Here is a 19445-nt window from a genome sequence, read left to right as displayed (position 1 = left end):
TTGTCATATGGAATAAGGTTGATGAACACCAATTATTATTCAAAACCAACCAAATCTCTAGACAGAATTTGAGATACATATACGAACCTCCAAATGAAATAAAGCACCAGTGCCAACTCTTACACACTGGGGGGAAAGCTGGTACCTTTAACAACATAAAACTCATTAAAAGAACACAAAAAAATTTAAAAAAATCAGATGCAGAGGGTCAATGCAGTGTAATGCATGTGACAATTTAGTTCAAATGTTTCCTTTTACAAGAGCTGAAGTTAGAAATGTTAGTGTCCTGAGCTATTTTTAATTATTAGACAAAAACCTGTTCTTCTAGCTCCATATCTAGGAGCAATGCAAAAACTTCAGATTTTTTTCTTCTTCACTTGAACCACTAACATCAGTATATACACGTCTAAATAAATACAGTAACTCTTAAAATAATTTTCCTGACAAAATGACCAATCATCATGATTTTTCACATGCCATCTCCTTACCATTAGAGGAAGAGCCCCTATTTGCAAGTGATGAAGTCGAGGAGGTGCGTGGTAGTGGGCCAAGTGAGGATGCAAGGGCCCTGGAGGGTAAGTAGCTGCAGTCACACCAGCTTCAATTCCCAGTTCCCTGTCATGTGAACAAAAGTGGCATTACAGTATATGTATATCTTGCCTCCAAAACAATTTCTTTACTTTGGATAGCATTAAATTATAGCATAGATACCGCAGCAGTGTTAAGTAACATCTTTTTCTTAAATGTTTCTTAGCAGGACAAGGGGTAATGGTTTTAAGTTGAGGGAGGGGAGATTTAGGTTGGATGTCAGGGGGAAGTTCTTTACTAGGAGAGCGGTGAGGTGCTGGAACAGCTGCCCAGAGAAGCTGTGGATGCCCCATCCCTGGAGGTGTTCAAGGCCAGGTTGGATGGGGTCCTGGGCAGCCTGGTCTAGTATTAAATGGGGAGGTTGGTGGCCCTGCATATGGCAGAGATGTTGGAGATTCATGATCCTTGAGGTCCTTTCCAACCCAGGCCATTCTGTGATTCTGTAAATGTATTTAAACTTTCCTAAAAATATTCTTAGTCCTACCACCAACTAAAACCAGGTTTAAAACCAGTTATGAAGACTCAGTATAATTTAATAAATTATAAATTAATAGAGACAATAAAAATTTATGGTGCTGAGCAGTATCAGCATGGAGTCTTCTCTGCAGTTCATTTACTGTGACAACAGAAGTCAACACTCACGCACTCCTTCCCTAATGGTGCAAAAGTACTTTTTCCCAGATGATATATAGCAGAACTTAAATCTAACCTCCATACTGAGCATGATGAAATTTTAAGTAAGCTTAAATACAGATGAGATGCAATAGATTAGCTTGTGACTCAAATCCAAATCCCATTTTACAAAGAACAGAAATACAAGAATTGTATTCAACAACATTTTACTTATTTAAAAATCAATTATTGAAATAAATTACCTACTGCTGGTGACACTCAATTCCATTTAAAAAGCAATGTATGTAAAGCCCTAGAAACATTTAACATATTGAGTGCTGTAATCAACATTTCAAAGCCATATCAAGGTCTAATGAATTTCAAATTACAGGTGCACACAGCGCTTTCTAAAGTCACTGCAAGCATTTAACAGCAGGTCTGTTGTCCTAAGTCCCAAAGAACTGAAATTGCACCTGATTACTAACCAGGCAGATCTCTCTGGAGCTTGTCGAGGATGGGAAGACATTGTCTGAGGCACATGAATATGATGTCCATGACCGTAGTTCGGGTGCATTCTGTGAGGATGCGGAGGAGGTCGTTCATGAGCACGTCTAAACAACATAAAACAAGAACAGTCAATTTAACATACTTGTTAGTGGTGAATCAGTGAGATTTTAATCAATGTCACAGCCTGAATTACTTGAATACATTGAAATTAAATAAAATACACAAAACATTCCTCAAACTGTTTTAATTTCAATTTACATCTAAAGTCAGAAGCTGACTTAATACTCAGATGTGAAATTAGCCATGCTTCACATACGGCAGTACACTGGGATTTACCATCAGTACACTGGGGGCACCAAGTCACCCAATGTGATCTGGTCTTCATGTGGTAGACAGGTGAATCATGATCACAAAAGACTGGCACAGCATTTAACCCTAATTTCAAACTGTGGAATAGGAATGTAATCCAAGTGTACACGCACATGGTGGCCATGTTAAGACTAAGAATTATTTGTGGCAATGCTACAGAACTGCATCTTTGTCTATTTCTAGTAAAACTGTAACAGCAAACATCATTAGGGGAAAAATACATACACTAATCAGGACATTTTCCTTGAAACACATTCGCATCATAGCTTAAGTAATAAGAGTTGCCTTTGTATCAGCCAAGAGACCTGAATTTTATTAAGAGCAGTGGACTGCATTCCAATTCATCCCACCTTAAACTTTTGGACAGAGTAGATTAGACATTTGGTACATCTACAGAGCTAGAAAAGTAAAAAGTTACATATATATATATATATATATATGTATATGTATATATATATATATATATATATATTTTATTTTGTCTGGAAACTACCTCAGAAGATGCAGTTAAAATCTTTTTTTGCAGCATTAACTTCTAAATCAGTTCCACATTAGTTATCAGTACTATTGTTAGAAGAAACAACTGGAGAGCTTGTTCTTGAAATCTTAGCTATTTAAAAACATTATCTCTAAAATTAAAATAACTTCAGTCACAATGTGGCTGAATTACAAGCCAGTACTAACCCAATTGCTGTTGAAACTAGCATCATAGGTCTAGTTTATCAACAGTAATAACATCTCCTAAACAGTATCACTAAAGCTACAAATCTACACTGGTCACATTCTGATAAGCATTATTCACTCTCTTTTTCTTCTAAAAATGTGAAGGTACAGTAAAGGTAGGTAGGTACTTTACCTCGTAAATCTCTTATAAGTTAACTTTATTTTAAAGTATTAGTTATGTAAAAAGGATTTTTACAGTATCAAAAAGGCAGAAGACAATTTCAACAAATGTACTTGGAAAGAGCTTACGAGGTACTTTCTGGGCTGTACAGCAATGAAAAGGAATTCCAGCTAGCTACCTGGAGCATAACTAATGCGCAAGAGAAACATAAGCTTTGCTTCTCTTCTGTGCCCCATTCATTGGGCTGCTTTCCTCACCTGTAGACGTTAGTGAGAGTAGTAATGGAACAAGTTCAGTCTTAATGCTCACTCAACCACAACGGTACGTAAAGACACTTCTTACCATGGTTTAACACTAACAGTTCCTAGCCATGCAATTACAATTTGAGATTCACATGCAGTATTTTACAAACCTGAGAGAAACGCATTATATGTTTAGTTATTGTTCTGAGTACATTTGTGACATACGTTGGATGTTGCATCATTCTTCTTCTCTGGACCTCCATCCTCTGGATCACTTCATGAGCATGAAGCCTCTGTGCTGGAGGAGCTGTCGCAGGGATGTGATGGGATATAGCCTGGTGTGCTGCTGGAAGATGCTGGGGAATTGGAGCAGCTGCACTGGCTAAAGGATGAGTTGGTGGTGGAGGTGGAACAGGATGAGAAGATGTATGAGAGGAGATCGAAGGATGGAAGGGATGTACTGGATGAGGAATAACGTAATCTACTTGAGGTGGAGGTTGTGGCTGAGGAGGAGGATTTCCATGAGAATGGGGACATGCAGAAGCTTGATGGTGAAGAGGTCTGGTCAAAGAAGCATCTGCAATGAAAAAAATCAGCAACTTTTAAGCCTGTCAAAAGCAGTTTCTGGACTAAATTTATAAAAACAGTATCTTCACACAAGCGCTTCAACAAAATTACAACAACGTAAACAATAGCAGCATGAGAATGCGTGATTTCAGTGATATATCCTATAAATCTACATTTTTAAATATTACTATTACACTTGCTAAAAAAATTTTTTTTACTGGCAAAAAAAAATATTACCGGTGATAAATGCTTAAAAGATCATGTATGATAAGATATTCTACTTTATTTTATAAAATACTCTGCTTTTTTTTTCCCCAACCCAATATTTTGTAAACACAATAAAACAAAAGAAATCAGATGAGAGTTGATTGAGTCTGCTCAAGCAGAATTCACTGAAGACTAGGGGAAGGAAACAAAACAAAACAAAAAAAAAAATCACTAAAATACAATTATTTTAATAGGAAACACATTTTTTGAAGTCTGAATATTAAAAAGACATGCCACTCAAAAACTTCCACAAGAAAATATTTTAACTTTCCATTGGTTCTGCTTAATTCCTTTATATAAGCTTGACTCAGTTTTAAAATCAAAGCAAGAAGGTAGTAAAACTTTTATTAGGTTGTTAGGGAAGATTATTTTTCCTCTTCCCCCCATACAGCCAGTACTTACAAGGAGAATGCATATAATGCCGACAGGAAGAAAGCGATGCCTGAGGAGGAGGTTGGGGCTGTGGCTGTGCAACCATACTTGATCCATATCCATCTATTGTTAGTGATTGGCTTGGGCCAGCACCAGTCTGATGCCCATAAATTGCAGTTCGAGATGAAGAACCAGGACAGCAGGGGTCAAAAGCAGATGTTCCATGAAAAGCACCACTTCCATGACTTCTTATACCATTGCTGCTTAAGTCTACTGGCAATGCCTGCTGCATAAACAAATTATCTTTTTTTCAAACAATTCTTCAGACACTGAAAACAAGGTTATCCTCAAATATAACACCCTAAAAATAGGAATAAATATGATCTGAAGCAATTGGAACCCAGCTTTTTAAGTTTTAAGACTTGATTCTGGAACATTCTTTAGATATGATTAACATTTATTATTTCTAAATTCTTGAACCTGACAAACGAGACTGAGCCAAAAAAAATACTATGATAGATGAATACACATGTATGTGGGAGCTACTGTGCATTAAATTATTTGCAGGCAAACAAGCTTCAGCATTTTCAGTTGTGCCTAATGCATTATACTTAAAAACAGAACAGATTGATAGTTCCACACATTGTGAATTACATTTCCACAGTATTGTTCTTAAGATTTGTAAGATTTGTAACCATTCTGTTTCAGAGTTGTGATTTTACTTACGTCTTAAAAATAAAACGATTTTAGAAGAGTTTTTCCTTTCACGAACAGAATATTAAAGGAAGAAACATTCAATTCTAAAGCAGCACAGCTATTTACAGAACTACTACAATCTGTACAGTATACTGCAAAGTATTTATGGTTGTTCCGCTTAAGTAGCAAAATAAAATAGTATCATCTTACAGTCATCAAGAGAACATCAGTTGTCAGTGATTACTTATAGGGTTTTGACTCACTGTTAGAATTCCTTTTGTGCCCATACAGTATAACTCAATTTTTCCTTTTAGTTCCTTTCTAAAATATCTGCTACAGAACATGAAAATAACTCACGATTCAGCATCCTATTCTAGTCTTTCTATACTTAATTAGTAACTTGGAATCACAAAGAAAGAGTAATGAAAATGAAACGTGCCTGGTCATGGTAACTGGTGCCAGAACTGCTGCTTGCTCCACAAGGTGCAGGCACTGGAGGAGGCCGTTCAACAGGGCAGCTGGAGTCACTGAATGAAGGAGACAAGGGAACTGCTGGGTGAGGGTTGTGGTGGTGATGGTGGTGATGTTGAAAGTGGTGGCCATGCTGCTGAAAGCAGCTTGTATGTGGATGTCCCAGCGCATGATGATTCTGTGAAGATCCTCCACATGGAGAATGCTGAGGGCAGCACGATGGTAACCTTGGCATGGCTGGAGGGCCAGTTTCCAGTGTCGTATTAGGTGCAGTTCTTCTTGTATCATCTTGAAATTAAAGAAAGTCAAGATTGAAGAAATCAGCAAAGTTGATCACAAAAAAAAAAAAAAAGCCTGAAAAAACTGCACTTCGGTATGAAATAATTAACTGATTGGGAAATAGATCTAGACTAAAACAAAACAAACTGGAATAAAGAGGAAAAAAAGATTTTACTATGCTTGCCAAATGAACCAAAAATTAATAGTTCAGGTAGACATATTCATGGGAATGACTAGCGGAAGTAAAGTGACACTTGCCTTATTATTCCAATAATTTAAGATGCATTATCAGTGGGGAAAGGAGGAAAGATCATCTCTGTGGATGGTGTGAACAGATCTATTTTGATCCAGTGATATCAAATTCCTATGTAAATATGATCAGCTCAGCTTTTTTTGCACATCATCTGACTTGGAGGGAAGAGTAGCCATGTCTCAATAATGTTATAAGTATCACCCACAAAATCAACTCTTTTATATGCCAGTTTCTATATAGATTTATACAGACATGCTTTCATCTACAGGCTCAAGGAATCTAAATGGATCTTTCACCTCTTTGCAGTGCACATTTTTAAAAACTCTACAACACACTGTAATGGAAGATTCCATTCCCAGTGAACTATATTCTGTCTCCTCAGAAAGAACTTTACTGTTGTTCAGATATAATTGAGCCATCTCAATGAGTGAGAGCAGAATGCTCCTGCACAATGTTATTTCTCTTTGCCAAGGAAGGGAGCCAGGAGACCTGCATGGTTAACAAGGAACTGCTGGGCAAACTCAAGTGGAAGAGTCTACAGATCATGGAAAGAGAGGCTGGCCACCTGGGAGGAATATGAGATTGTTTTCAGAGGATGCAGGGAGGCAAATAGGAAAGCTAAGGCCTCCTTAGATTTAAACCTTGCATGAGGGGTCAAGGACAACAGAAAGAGCTTCTTTAAATACCTTGCAGATAAAACTAATGCTAGAGACAATACAGGCCCATTGATGAATGAAGTGGGTGCCCTGGTGACAGAAGATACAGAGAAGGAGAGTTATTAAATGCCTTCTTTGTCTCTGTCTGTACTGCTGGAGGCTGCCCTGAGGAGCCGCATACGCCTCAGGACACGGAGGAAGTCAGGATCAAGGAAGAGTTTGCTTCAGTTGATGAGGACTGGTGTTAAGGATCAATTAAGCAATCTGGACATCCATAAATCCCTGGGTCCTGATGGGCTGCACTCATGGGTGCTAAGGTGGAAGTCATTGCTAGGCCACTCTCCATTGTGTTTGGTAAGTTGTGAGGACTAGAGGAAAGTAAATGCCACTCCAGTCTTCAAAAAGGGTGAGAAGGAGGACCCATGTAACTATAGACTGGTCAGCATCACCTCCATCCCTGGAAAGGTGCTGGAACAAGGTATATCAGGGATAAGAGGGTCATTGGGGGCAGTCAGAATGACCTCACCAAGGGGAAGTCATGCTTAACCAACCTGATAGCCTTTTATGAAGATAATCAGATAGATAAATGATTGTAAAGCAGTGAACGTGGTCCATCTTGATCTTAGTAAAGCATCTGACACCATCTCCCACAGCATCCTTGGAGCTAAACTGAGAAAGCGTGGTCTGGACAATTGGGTAGTGAGGTAGACTGTGAACTGACTGAAGAAGCCAGAACGTTGTGGTCAATGGGATGGAGTCTAGCTGGAGGTCTGTATCTAGTGAAGTCCCTTAAGAGCTGGTACTGAGACAATATATTCAATATATTCATCAGCGACTTGGATGAGAGAATAGAGTGCACTATCAGCAAGTTTGCTGACATGCCAGAAGGCTGTGCCACCACCCAGCAAGATCTAGGCAGGCTAGAGAGTTGGGTGGGGAGAAATTTAATGAAACATAAACAAGAGCCAAGTGTAGAGTCTTGCATCTGGGCAAGAACAACCGCAGGTATCAGTATAGGTTGGGGACTGACCTGTTGGAGAGCAGCATAAAGGAAAGCGATCTGGGGGGTCCTGGTGGAGAGCAGGATGACCATGAGCCAGTACTGCACTCTTGTGGCCAAGAAGCCCAATGGCATCCTGGGGTGCATTAGAATCTGATCAGTAGGTTGAGAGGTTCTCCTCCCCCTCTACACTGCCCTGGTTAGACCACATCTGGAACACTGTGTCCAGTTCCAGGCCCCTCAGTTCAAGAAGGACAAGGAATTGCTTGAGAGAGTCCAGCGCCCACAAAGAGGATTAAGGGAGTACAGGATCTCCCTAAGGAGGAAAGGCTGAGGGAACTGGGTCTCTTTAGTTTGGAGGAGACTGAGGGGTGACCTCATTTCTTTTTATAAATACGTAAAGGGTGTGTATCAAGAGGATGGAGCCAGGCTCTTCTCAGTGACATTCAATGACAGGACAAGGGGCAATGTGTGCAAAGTGAAATATAAGAGGCTCCACATAAATATGAGAAAAAAAACTTCTACACAGTGAGGGAAACATAACACTGGAATGGGCTGCCCTCCTCCTCTGGAGACATTCAAAACCTGCCTGGACGCATTCCTGTGTGACCCAATCTAGGTGTTCCTGCTCTGGCAGCAGGACTGGACTAGATGATCTTTCAAGTTCCCTTCCAATCCCAGACATTCTGTGAAATCAATGATCTTTTTCAGATTCTTTTCCTCTTTGCTTTTCACAGTCACTCTTAACTCTTCACTGTTATCTGTTTAGCCTCCTCTACTGCCCTTGTACTGGCAGGTAATAAACCAGTTTAGAAAGCTCTTTTCTTCTGTACCTCCAGCTGAAGTACCAGCAGTGCTGCTATTGGGAAGACTAGAAGTTGTCTCTGGTGCTGCAGAGGGCTGGCTGGTGGAGACGTTTGGAGCTGCATCAGAGGCCTGCTCTGAGGTAGACGTACTAGAACTGTTACTGGAAGCAGAACTCACGACCTGGGGCTCCACTCTAGCTGATGTGGTTGGCACAACTGTTGGCTCTGGCAGAGGAAAAAAAAGTTTTCATGTTCTGTAAACTTTAAAAGTTGTTAAGATTTTTTAAATTGATATTTGTACGTTTAAAATTATTCTTACAATACACGTTAGTTTTGCCAGATGCTGAGAAAGTCAGAATACAAAAATGAGTATAAAATAGAAAAGTTGTTTTACTTGTGTGTGAACATTTGCTCACGTATTTGCTGAAGTCTTTCATAAATAACAGGCAAACTATTCTATGATTAAGTTATTCTATGATTTCTTACCATTCTTCAATGCCTACAAAGCACAGGAAAGCTTTTGGACAACTAAGCAAGGTCATAAAACATCTAAACTAGCTGAACTGCCTTACAAGCTTCAGCCATTCTAGATGCATAGCATTGCAGGCCCCAGGAAGTTAAACTTGGTTTCTAGTCTCAATACACATTAAGCAGAGTCAATATATTTTACAGGATGAGGGAAAATACACTACTTGGTAAATTTTGGTTTCTATCTCACATCTGTGAACAGGCTAAATTTAAGAAAAAAAAAAAAAAAAAGATATTTGGTGGTGTAATTCAAATTTAGTTTCCAAAAATTTGCTTTTGACTATATTTGAAATTTCTCACTGCTGACAGAGTAACAACATGCTGAGGAATAGAAGATGCCATAGAAAGATGATCTTTTTTTTTTTCTAGTAAAAACATCTGCATGAATACAATAAAAGAGCATTAAGACGTTTCAAATTCTTCTCTTACACAAAGTCTTGAAATAAAATATGACTCATTCAAGACCTAGATTTAATAAGTATATTAGCAACTCAGTAAGGAATGGAATAAACAACTCTTTCATAAATCATCTGTTATCTAGAGTTTAATGAACCATTCCAACATGCTGATTTCATTTAAAGAAAATATTTTTAGAAAAATGTAACAAATTCTGGTTCACTGTTGCTTTTCTTTCCCCAGGATACATGTAGCTTAACACTGATAAGCAATCACACGAGGGATCAGATGTTCAACTTTCAGAAAGAGATTCTGCAATCACACAACTAATCAAAACACGACTAAAATCAAGACATTCTTGAAGAATGTGTTGTAAGATACTAGCTTCTGACACACTCAGAGAAGGAACTGTCAGAACAGAACATTTCTTTTAAAACTTAACACATAATCCCTTCTAATCGATCATCACCAACATCACATCAGATTCAGACTTCTTCCACAACTTTTGACAATGCCTGGAAATTGCTCTGATCATTTTCATCATCACTATGTTTGAATGCCAAACTTATTGGATATTAATGGTAGGAGACCACAGAAAGTTACAGTTTCAGAAACCTAGCATGCTTTATGAGTTCAGTTCTTTACGAACTGCTATTACACAGAAGCACTTAGCAGCACTAGTTTTTATGATGTTGCACTGAGGTGTGTATTTTTAACGTAGTAGTTCCATCTGTTCTGCAATTTCTGTCTGGGGAGTAACCTCTCAGACACACCCAATGCAGTTTCTGCAAGAAAAGTTAGATCTAATAGATCACTGGAATGGCTAAACTTTTAATATTGAAAGTAAAGTTGTAAGATTTTCTGACAGGCTGGGAGATCTGTTTGTATAGAATAGTTTTTCCACTGAGTGGTACACTAGAGTTGATACAATTCTACCCCTTACACTGCTCATCCTGCTCCTAAAAAATTAAGAGACTTCTGAGACCAATGTGGCTTACCATCTTCATCCACTGTAAGGTCCACAACCTCTGCTGCATTCTGTCTCAGTGGCTGTATGACTGTGGAAATCCTGCTGCGGTTCCGCTGTTCTTGAGGCCGTGCAGCATGAGTACTAGAGCTCTGCCCCCACTGTGATCTTGAGTGTCCAAGTGTTGAACGAGACCTTAAAAACACATAATGCCTTAAGTACTGACCCAAATCTTACATTTCTTACTATTTTTTCTCCTCACTGTTTCAGAAGTGTTTTTTTTTTTTTCTTTTTTAGTAGCAAAAAAGCATTTTGGTTATGCTGAAATACACATCTGTGTGGCAGGGTATTTAGAAACATTATTTCAGACTTTACCAGATAACTTAATGGAAGGCATCTAACATGTAGTCCTATGAACTCAGTACTGGTCATTTTCTTTAATAAACCAAACCACTGTGAAACCCTACAGCATCAGTCATGCAGTAACTATACCTAATGCTACAGCTCTGTGAGAGAAATCTAAGATTCACTGAATTCTACACTACTCCTATGCAGCCTGAAACAGCAGATCTACAAACGATGACAGAAAAGTAAAAATTACAAAAAACCTGTAAATATTAACTTCTTCTGAGTATTAATTTGTGGCAGCGTTTTCAGAGGATCATTTGTGAACTTTTGAACTAATGTCCAGAGATTGCTTTGGACATTTATCTTGTGAATATTAATTCCCTCGTCCCCTCCAAGAATAAACACAGCTTTGTGTAACATTCAACAAAGCTCAAGTGAAATGCAGCTTGAGAAAAGGAAATCCTATGCCTATACCATTCCTGAGGAAATGGATGATTTTTTTTCCTGTAGGGTAACAGCACCTGGTTCTACTGAAATTAGTCATATAAATCTGAATGCTCAAATCAATGATATTTTGAAGTTTAAGCTAAGAGATTACTACCTTTAATTAAGAAAAGGATATTTTACTATATGGTATTTACCACTGACTCTCCTATATGCACCAAATAGCTCCATTTTCCAATTTGGAAAAACAACATACTCAAACTTCAGTAATTCAGCAGCGAAGAAAAAGGAATGACTTTGCTAAAAACAAACAAAACTCACTGCACAAATCACCATGGAGTTCAGTCAACATTTCTACTCTGCCTGTATTCCTTTCACTTCACTGACAAAGGAGAGCAGGGTATTTTCCAGTAGTGCACAAACTATGCTTGCTGCAGTCTCAACTGGCTTACATTCCAATTGCGCGCAAGCACATTTTCTTAAGGTTTGCATTCAGAGGAAGTCTAAATAGACTTGCATGCACATTTGGTGTATCATACTGACATTCCAGAATGAAATTTACCCCCAAGTGCTTTACAATTTACTCCAGAAATTACATATACTTTTTCAAATCTAATCCTTTCCATTAGTTTGCATTCTGCAAATTCTTCTGTTAAAAGCACATATACTGCCACTCATTTTTTGAAAAAGTTTTAGTTCTAGATGATTCAATGCAAATAACAAGCAGGTACAAAACTGAGCCTTAGGTTTCACAGAAGAGAGCCAGTAGCACTACAGAGCATCAGAAAAGGATGGTTTTCACCCAAGAATGCACTTATACTTTCTCTAAAATAGAGAAAATTTTCTCATCTATAAAAAAAATAGATGACAACAAAGGAAACCATTTACTTTGCTCTGCACATTATTCTGAATTTTTTAAATAGTAACCATAATGTTCAGTTTGCTTACAGCATTTACAATTTTATACTGAACTACTATTAAGACTTCCAATAGCTGCCTTTGGTCCTTATATTGTGGGCTGGCAAAACAGATGTGCTTGAACCACAAAAAAATCTGCATAAGAACTACTTTACATTCACAGCATAAAAGAGACATTTCTAGAAATTTTGAGATGAAGATTTGAACTTAAGACTCTTCTTTACCATAGAAAACCTCCCAGATTTTTTCTCTTGCTGTACTTTTTTTTTTTTTTTTTTTTATTAAATCACATAGAATCAGTTCATTCTCCAACACAAAACAATTTCTTTAATCTTCTCACGACGCCTTCAGCTGAAAGTTTCCACAGGGAAGTCCAGGAGCCTGAGGTAAAGGGTTTGCTTAATAGGCTCAAACTTTATTTGACCATTCCATTATGATCTTCAAATAGTAACAATAATAAGAGAAGTCTGCAAGTTACAAGGCCTAGCCATCTGAACAGACTAAAATTTAAAGTCATCATAGGTTGGGTCTCCTCCATGTTGAAATTACCATTGACACCAACACATCAGTAAAATTGAGAGGAGGGATACTGCTGCTGTTTTGGTGGTATGGTTACAAAAGGTAAGTGAAGAAGCAAGTAATTTTCTTAAGTTTCTTATAGCTCTTAAAGAAAAATATCTTATTAACGGTGGAAAGGGGGAATCTTCCAGAAGTGCTTTATACATCTCTGATAAGGTTTGAACTGATGTTCTATAAGCACAATTAGTTTAATATGCAATCATTTTTAACCCTACAAAGCTTCACAGCGTTATAAGATGCCAGTAAATTAACTTGGCTTAACTCAAGTTATTCCAAGCATACACATTTCCACAGGCTTTAATGATTTTTCTCAACACTCATGTGGGAAAGTTACTCCTAGAAACACATTTCCAACAATTTCCTGATGCTGCACCTGCTCATTCTGCAGCTTTTGCTTTCTGCTGAAAAGAGTGATTTAGCACCACCAAGAAATGTGTTGTTGAAGAAACGCATTTTTAAAATGTTGATTTCTCTCCCCTCTCCCCATTTCTTCTCTGATACAGAAGCAACAAGATGTACATCTTTTTTTTCATGAGTTTAAAAAATAAAAACATCTGTTTCAACTGTTGATATTTTTCACGAATTCGCATTGTGCGCACACCCGATTTAACCATGAAATTGGTTTGTTAGAAATGCAATTTATTCCAACAGAAGTGATTTTTGCAGGAAAACCCATCTGTTTTTTGAATTTTAGGTTACATTAATTAAATCACAATCTGGTGAAAAACAAGGAACGTTTTTATATTGTACTGCCTATTATTACCTTTGCCATTTCTCAAAAACGTATAGTCATCCTTCATATTCTACAATTTTGCCTTCATGTTCACAAACAAACCCGTGTATTTTATTGGCATGCATCCCCAACCGTCCCATATACTTTCACTCCAAAGAACTCCTCCATTGGATTCTATAGAATCTGACAAACATGGAACAAAACTTCCACCAGGGCATGGAAAAACATGAAAGTATATGAGCAGCAGTGGCTTCATAGAAGCAGGATGCTTTCCTAAGCCAATTGGCCTGTGATCTCACTACAGAGCTCAACTTCCCCAGAACTCCAATTCTCAGTCACACTAAGCACAGCTACCTCCCCAAGTCCCTCCCAGTCTTACTGTCAAACTTTGGTAAAGCTGTGAATTTTTGCGTGTTTTCCTTTTTGAACCACAAATGCAAAGTGTATCAGCTGATGAGAATTTCTGCAACACTACCTTATGGACTTTTAATGACATAGGCTCTCCTTGTGACAAACACTGACTTCAGTGTAACTGCATTAATGTAAAAGAGGCAAGTCCCACCTGTAGCTCTCACCAACGGTAACAATCTCCACTTCACTATCTGTTGAGGTAACATTTATTTCTTCATTAGCAGTGACCTGGGGTGTGGAAGATGCTTCAATCACCACAACATCTTCATCAATACTTCCTGATGAGAAAATAAGAAAAGTTTGCATACTTCATCTCATGAGCTGTCATGAAAAACCAGTTTTTTTTCTGCTAGACTTAAAACGTAGAATTTCATACAGTATGTCAAAATTTCAAGTGCAACTGTCATATATGTGACCTAACTAGTAGAGGTAGCAATTATATTTTAAATAGTGAAGTGAAAATAAAAAGACCGAAGATATAGAGAGAGGAAATAATACAGCTATGTAAATTAACGTTCTACTGTGTACTACAAGCAATTCTGGTGAGTTTTATTAGCTGTAACACAGTGAAATTCAGACATTTAATATAAATACAAAAACTTTCAGGCTAGCAAAGCAGGAGTGGTTTTTTTTAATCTTTAATAGCTTTATTTCTTCCTTGCTCATAGGCATTCCAATCTCAAGGTTAGACAGTAGAAAAAACAAAAAGCAATGCACTGACTAATAAACATTCTTTCCAAAGCAAAATGAAGATCACAAATAGTGGTCTTACAAGCATCTTTAAATCTACATTTTCACTGACATTCACAGTCTTATACCAGACAAAGTTAAAATGGAACTATTAGCAGCAATAAAGCAACCCACAAAATCAATTCAGAAAGAAGTTCTGATAGGAAACCATTTCTGGAAGAGTGGCTGAAGTTCCAGCCTAATGACGAGACATGGAAACGTCTCTACAGCTACAATATTGGCAGTGACAAGTTTGAGCTACCTAAAATACTTAAATTAGGCTATGGATTTATTCACTACAGCAATACCACTGAGCAAAATGAGCTAGTTAGCTTAGAAATAGCAAAAGTCTACCAATCTGGCAGATCTCTTTTGAGGGCTGCCAATTTCCTTAAGAAAATTGCTTGAACAACTAGGTCTCCACCTAGTCTGTACACACTGTTCCAGCTGCTTTACACTATGACAAGGTATATGCTCCTTTTTTCATTTGCAGTAAGCAACTGCTTCCTGGCCTAGTAGAAGGATGCACTGCTGTAGAAGAGCTTCACATCCGCTAAGCTACATCCTTGTTAATGTAACAGGAGAGACTAACAAAGGTCTGGGGTGGTGGGCAGGGCTCTACTCCCACCCTCAAGCTCTAAGGCTTCTTGGTTTTGGAAAAAAAAAAAACAAAACCAAACACAAACAAACAAAACAAAAAAAAACAACATGAAATTGCATTTCAGATTTTCCAACAGTCTTCTGTTGTTACTGGAGATACTCACCCCAGAGAGACAGTGCCTGCAGATGGAAAAAGTCATGCTTCCAAAAACTGGTATTCACCAAAATGTCATGATCAGAAGCAGTATGCAACAAAATGAGTTCTCAGAACTTGCATGACAACTTTGGCAAAAACTGACATTACTAATTCAGTGTCTACAAAACAGTCACATGCTAAAATTGAAAAAAGAGGAGCTGTTTTCTCAATATGAAAAAACTGCAGTCAGTTTTCAACATATTCAGAGGTAAGTAAACATTTGCCTGTCATTTCTAACACACAACAACTTCCTAACACAGATCTGTTCTAGTGACTTCTCAGATAAAACCAGCCAGCCGGGCAGCTGCTCTGGGCCTAACACACACTTGTAAGTAAATTTGTAAGAATTTTGGGAGTCTGAATGTCCTCAGACTCAACAATTACTTAAAATTATGGCAGGTGAAAAAAAGCACAAAGATTTCAACCCAAGTGTGATCTCGTTATTTCTGTAAACAGCACCTCCTGGAAGCATTGAATACCATGCAAATCCAGTGCACAGCCCTACCTCACCTCTGAGGCAAGCTTCTTGTGAAAGCAAAGCTCTCAGCTGGTATGTGTGCAATTTAGATGCTCACCTTTGTGGCTTAAGAATTGATTTTACATGCTCCTTTTAAAGTAAATCTTTAGCTGTGGTGTCATTTTACTGACTGCAAATTAGTCAGAGAACATCAGGATGGTTATTGGCTGAACAGTTCTAAAAACTCCAAAATTACTGATTGGGTCTTCAGTAAAACAGGCAAGGTTGCTATAAACATCCCCAGCTGAGCTGGATCTCAGCCTTCTACACTTCCTACCCTGTGCCTTTTAGCAGCGTTATCAGAAGTGAGAAGCACAAAGTGACCAGGTTTTCATCCCACAGAGGGCTTTCAGAAAGACCAAACCGTAAACCAATAATACCCAATTTCTTCCGAATAGAGACTGATAGAAGTCTCTAAACTATAATAAATGTCTTACAAATATTTCTAAGATTATATTCCTAGCATAAAAACAACCAATGTAAGTTATGATCACTTATGACTTTGTGACTCATTTTAAGTAAGAGGATCGTTTGTGCAAGGTCTACTAGAAGCATACCAAGCGCATGTGTTTGAAGTCTGCATATTTTAAAAACATATCTGTTTCTGGAAGAACAGCATGCAAAAAAAATTAATCAGACAACGTAAACCAATCACTTTCCTCTGAACAATAATTATTAAAAGTCAGCAACACTGGAGGTAAACAAGCAACACAGGTGTAATGTTTATAATCCTCAGGAAGTAGTTCTGTAACTTATCTGAGAGATGCAAGTAAGAATTCTGCCAAAGGCACTGAAATCTCAAGGCCACTGGGTTGAAATACATAGACCCTAATCCTAGCAAATCCATGCTGTTTTGTAAATTGATGTAAAGTAACTTCACAAGTTGAGTTGGCTTCTGAAGGTGAGCCTGACCAAACTGAGCAGCTTGTTAGCCAACTTAAATTTTGAGCATATCACCCCACAAAGGCAAAGGAAACCTCCTTCAGTGAGATGACTGACATGCAGAAATAAAACAAATGGATTGTCAGAGCTTTTGCTGTATGGTTTCTAAAACTACTTGCTCAAGAGAATTTTGAGGCACTCAGATGTGCCAGATGTTTACCACACACTCTTAGCAGGTACCTGGTAAACCATGGCTACACTGCAGTAGTAAATACCTGAACATACCTAAGGAACCTCCATAGGAATATGCTTTGAGTATACACACCTATAAAGTAAATTTAAGTTTTTAAGCCTAGGTTTATAAAAGTAGCTTCAATTAACATTTTTATGCTGGTAGTGCATAAAACCAACAGAATCTGACATTCCAATAAATCCTAGTTTTTATTCACTGCATAATTTACAAGACATACCAACAGCCAAGGGAGAAACATAACAGGAATGTACTGGATGACAAAATCCTTGCATATCTTTCTAAGTATTACTTTTGACCTTGCATTTCACTGCACAGGATGTTTTTATATATTCCACTGTGATGAGGTACACAGTATTTGTTTTAATGAATAAAACAGTCACTGACCAGTCATTTTCAGTCTGGACTGAGCAAACTTGACCTTATTTTAAGTATAAATATTAATACCTTACTCATCAATGCATCATCTCAATGCTCGACCCTGTAAGAGACAGCTAAATCCGTCCAACAAGTGTTACTGGGCTAATGCTATCCTACTGCATGTTATTCTCCCTTCAAAGAGAAGAGACTAGACCAATGGTAGAAAAGTAGTTATCCAGATTTAAGAGTTTTTTCTAACTACTCTCAACATAATACCCATGGTTATACAGCAAACAAAATTACCCTCCTGCAGGTATATGATACTCCTCTCTGCCACCTCCTGAATCAGAAGGCATAGCAAGCAAATTATACTCTACCTGTAGTGACTAAATTAGCCTTTGGGCTACCACTAAAAGATTCATTCATTTTAAATGAGTTAGTTAAACCCAAAAATTCTATTGACAACCACAGGAAGAATTTTATTATTTTCTATTCTTTTTTTTTTCTCTACCCAAATCCACAAATTTTATTTCACAGCACATGCAAAACACCAACCTTCAGTTTGTAAGTTTTGCAGATACCTCCAAACTCAGACTCACTAACAGTAGTCAGTAATTAGGTTTTGTATATGACCCTAATTTGAACAGGCTAAAAATGATAATAATCCCTTAACAAGCAAAACAACCTCCAATCTAGCCACCCCCAACCTACATCAAAGACAGCAAACCTGTCAGTTTAATTTATTAACCTGAAAATAACTCAAATAGCATACTACTTTGTTGTCCATTATTTAGATCGTTAAACGAGCATATCTTTTCCCCACAAAACTGTAAGATTTCCAAATGGTATCTGCTAAGAGCTGCTGATAGACCACAAGCAAGTTCTGGGAAGCAAATTTTTGTTTTAAATACTTCAGTAACCCAGAAGTGATAGGCAAGAGGTGAAGCTGTGTTATACACGGCACTGTTACTTACCTTCAGTGGACCATGACATGATCTGCATATTAATCAATCATCAATTAACACCAATATCCCACAGAGGACACAAGTAGTACTACTGCAACATCCAAATTTATGGTAGGCCAACTAGTGTCCTTCGTAGAGGGTACTTTGCAATTAACACTGGGTTTAACTAGATGAAATATTACATGTAAAACAGTGAAGCAGTTTTACAACATCCAGTTCCTAATGAGACAGCTTGACCAAGCGTAAATGAAAAAAACATTTCAAACAAGACGTCCACTCCCAGTGACATCTTATTTTGAGTTCCAGGCTTTCAGTGGATCAGACCAACACCCACACTGAGGCTCATGTTCAGCTGCAACAGGCAAAACCAAGCCATGAGAGCCAAAAACCCAGGCTACAATCCTGTGAAGGAAGTCTCTTACACCACCCAACAGCCACAGCATTACAGAGATCAGAAAGCTCATCTTTACCTCTTCATTTTTCATGGACAGCTGTGAGTTAGTGTCTTAATGCCTTTCTGAATTTGCTGATACTGCTTCTACAGCAGCTTGTGATGGTAAATTCAAGGTTAGTACAAGGTCAGTAACTGAGCTTGAAATTGACAAAAGAATATCCTACTAGTGTTAAGGAGCTCTACCTGAGGTTACTTGGAATATATTTTTCACTAGCTGTGCAAGACAGGAGAAATTTTCAAGAGCATACAAACTGTGTAGTACTCTGGTGGAAAAGATGTTAAACAACCAGAACTTAGGGGATCTCATCCAACCATAAGCTATGCTGATAGGGGTCATCTGAAACTCTACCTACTATTTTTAAATCATACACATAGGTCTTGTTCCTATCAGCAGCAATACAGCAAAGCAACTCCAACAGTTGCTTTCAGCACAAAAAGCTGCAGCAGCCATACGCTACTCAGCTCCTCCCAAGCCCTTTTCTACTAAGGGACACATCAGAAAGGGTATGGCTTCCACTTCCCTGCTCACTATTGAGATAAAAGCTCTCAATTATAAGCTGTATCAGTTACCGGGGGAAGAGGAGAGCTTTTATTTTCAGGAGGGATTAAGTAACTAAAAAAAAATCATTAACAACAGGC

The 19445-nt window shown here is 38.0% G+C and overlaps 1 protein-coding gene across 3 annotated transcripts in view; it reads right to left on the bottom strand.

Moving 5' to 3' along the window:
* RNF111 (ring finger protein 111) overlaps positions 1 to 19445 on the bottom strand; it is a 51020-nt gene that overhangs the window by 11577 nt on the left and 19998 nt on the right. For all 3 annotated transcript variants that reach the window (XM_048956842.1, XM_048956840.1, XM_048956841.1), the window contains exons 3-10: positions 14005 to 14131; positions 10452 to 10615; positions 8557 to 8754; positions 5504 to 5823; positions 4399 to 4654; positions 3388 to 3739; positions 1686 to 1811; positions 489 to 615 (exon numbers count right to left, since the gene is read on the bottom strand). In XM_048956842.1, coding sequence (XP_048812799.1) covers positions 489 to 615; positions 1686 to 1811; positions 3388 to 3739; positions 4399 to 4654; positions 5504 to 5823; positions 8557 to 8754; positions 10452 to 10615; positions 14005 to 14131 — 1670 coding nt within the window. The remainder of the gene's footprint in view (positions 1 to 488; positions 616 to 1685; positions 1812 to 3387; positions 3740 to 4398; positions 4655 to 5503; positions 5824 to 8556; positions 8755 to 10451; positions 10616 to 14004; positions 14132 to 19445) is intronic.

This window comes from Lagopus muta, chromosome 10 (assembly GCF_023343835.1).
Source record: "Lagopus muta isolate bLagMut1 chromosome 10, bLagMut1 primary, whole genome shotgun sequence".
Lineage (NCBI taxonomy): Eukaryota > Metazoa > Chordata > Aves > Galliformes > Phasianidae > Lagopus > Lagopus muta.
The sequence above is the reverse complement of the archived record's forward strand: the minus strand, read 5'-3'. Positions and strand labels throughout refer to the sequence as shown.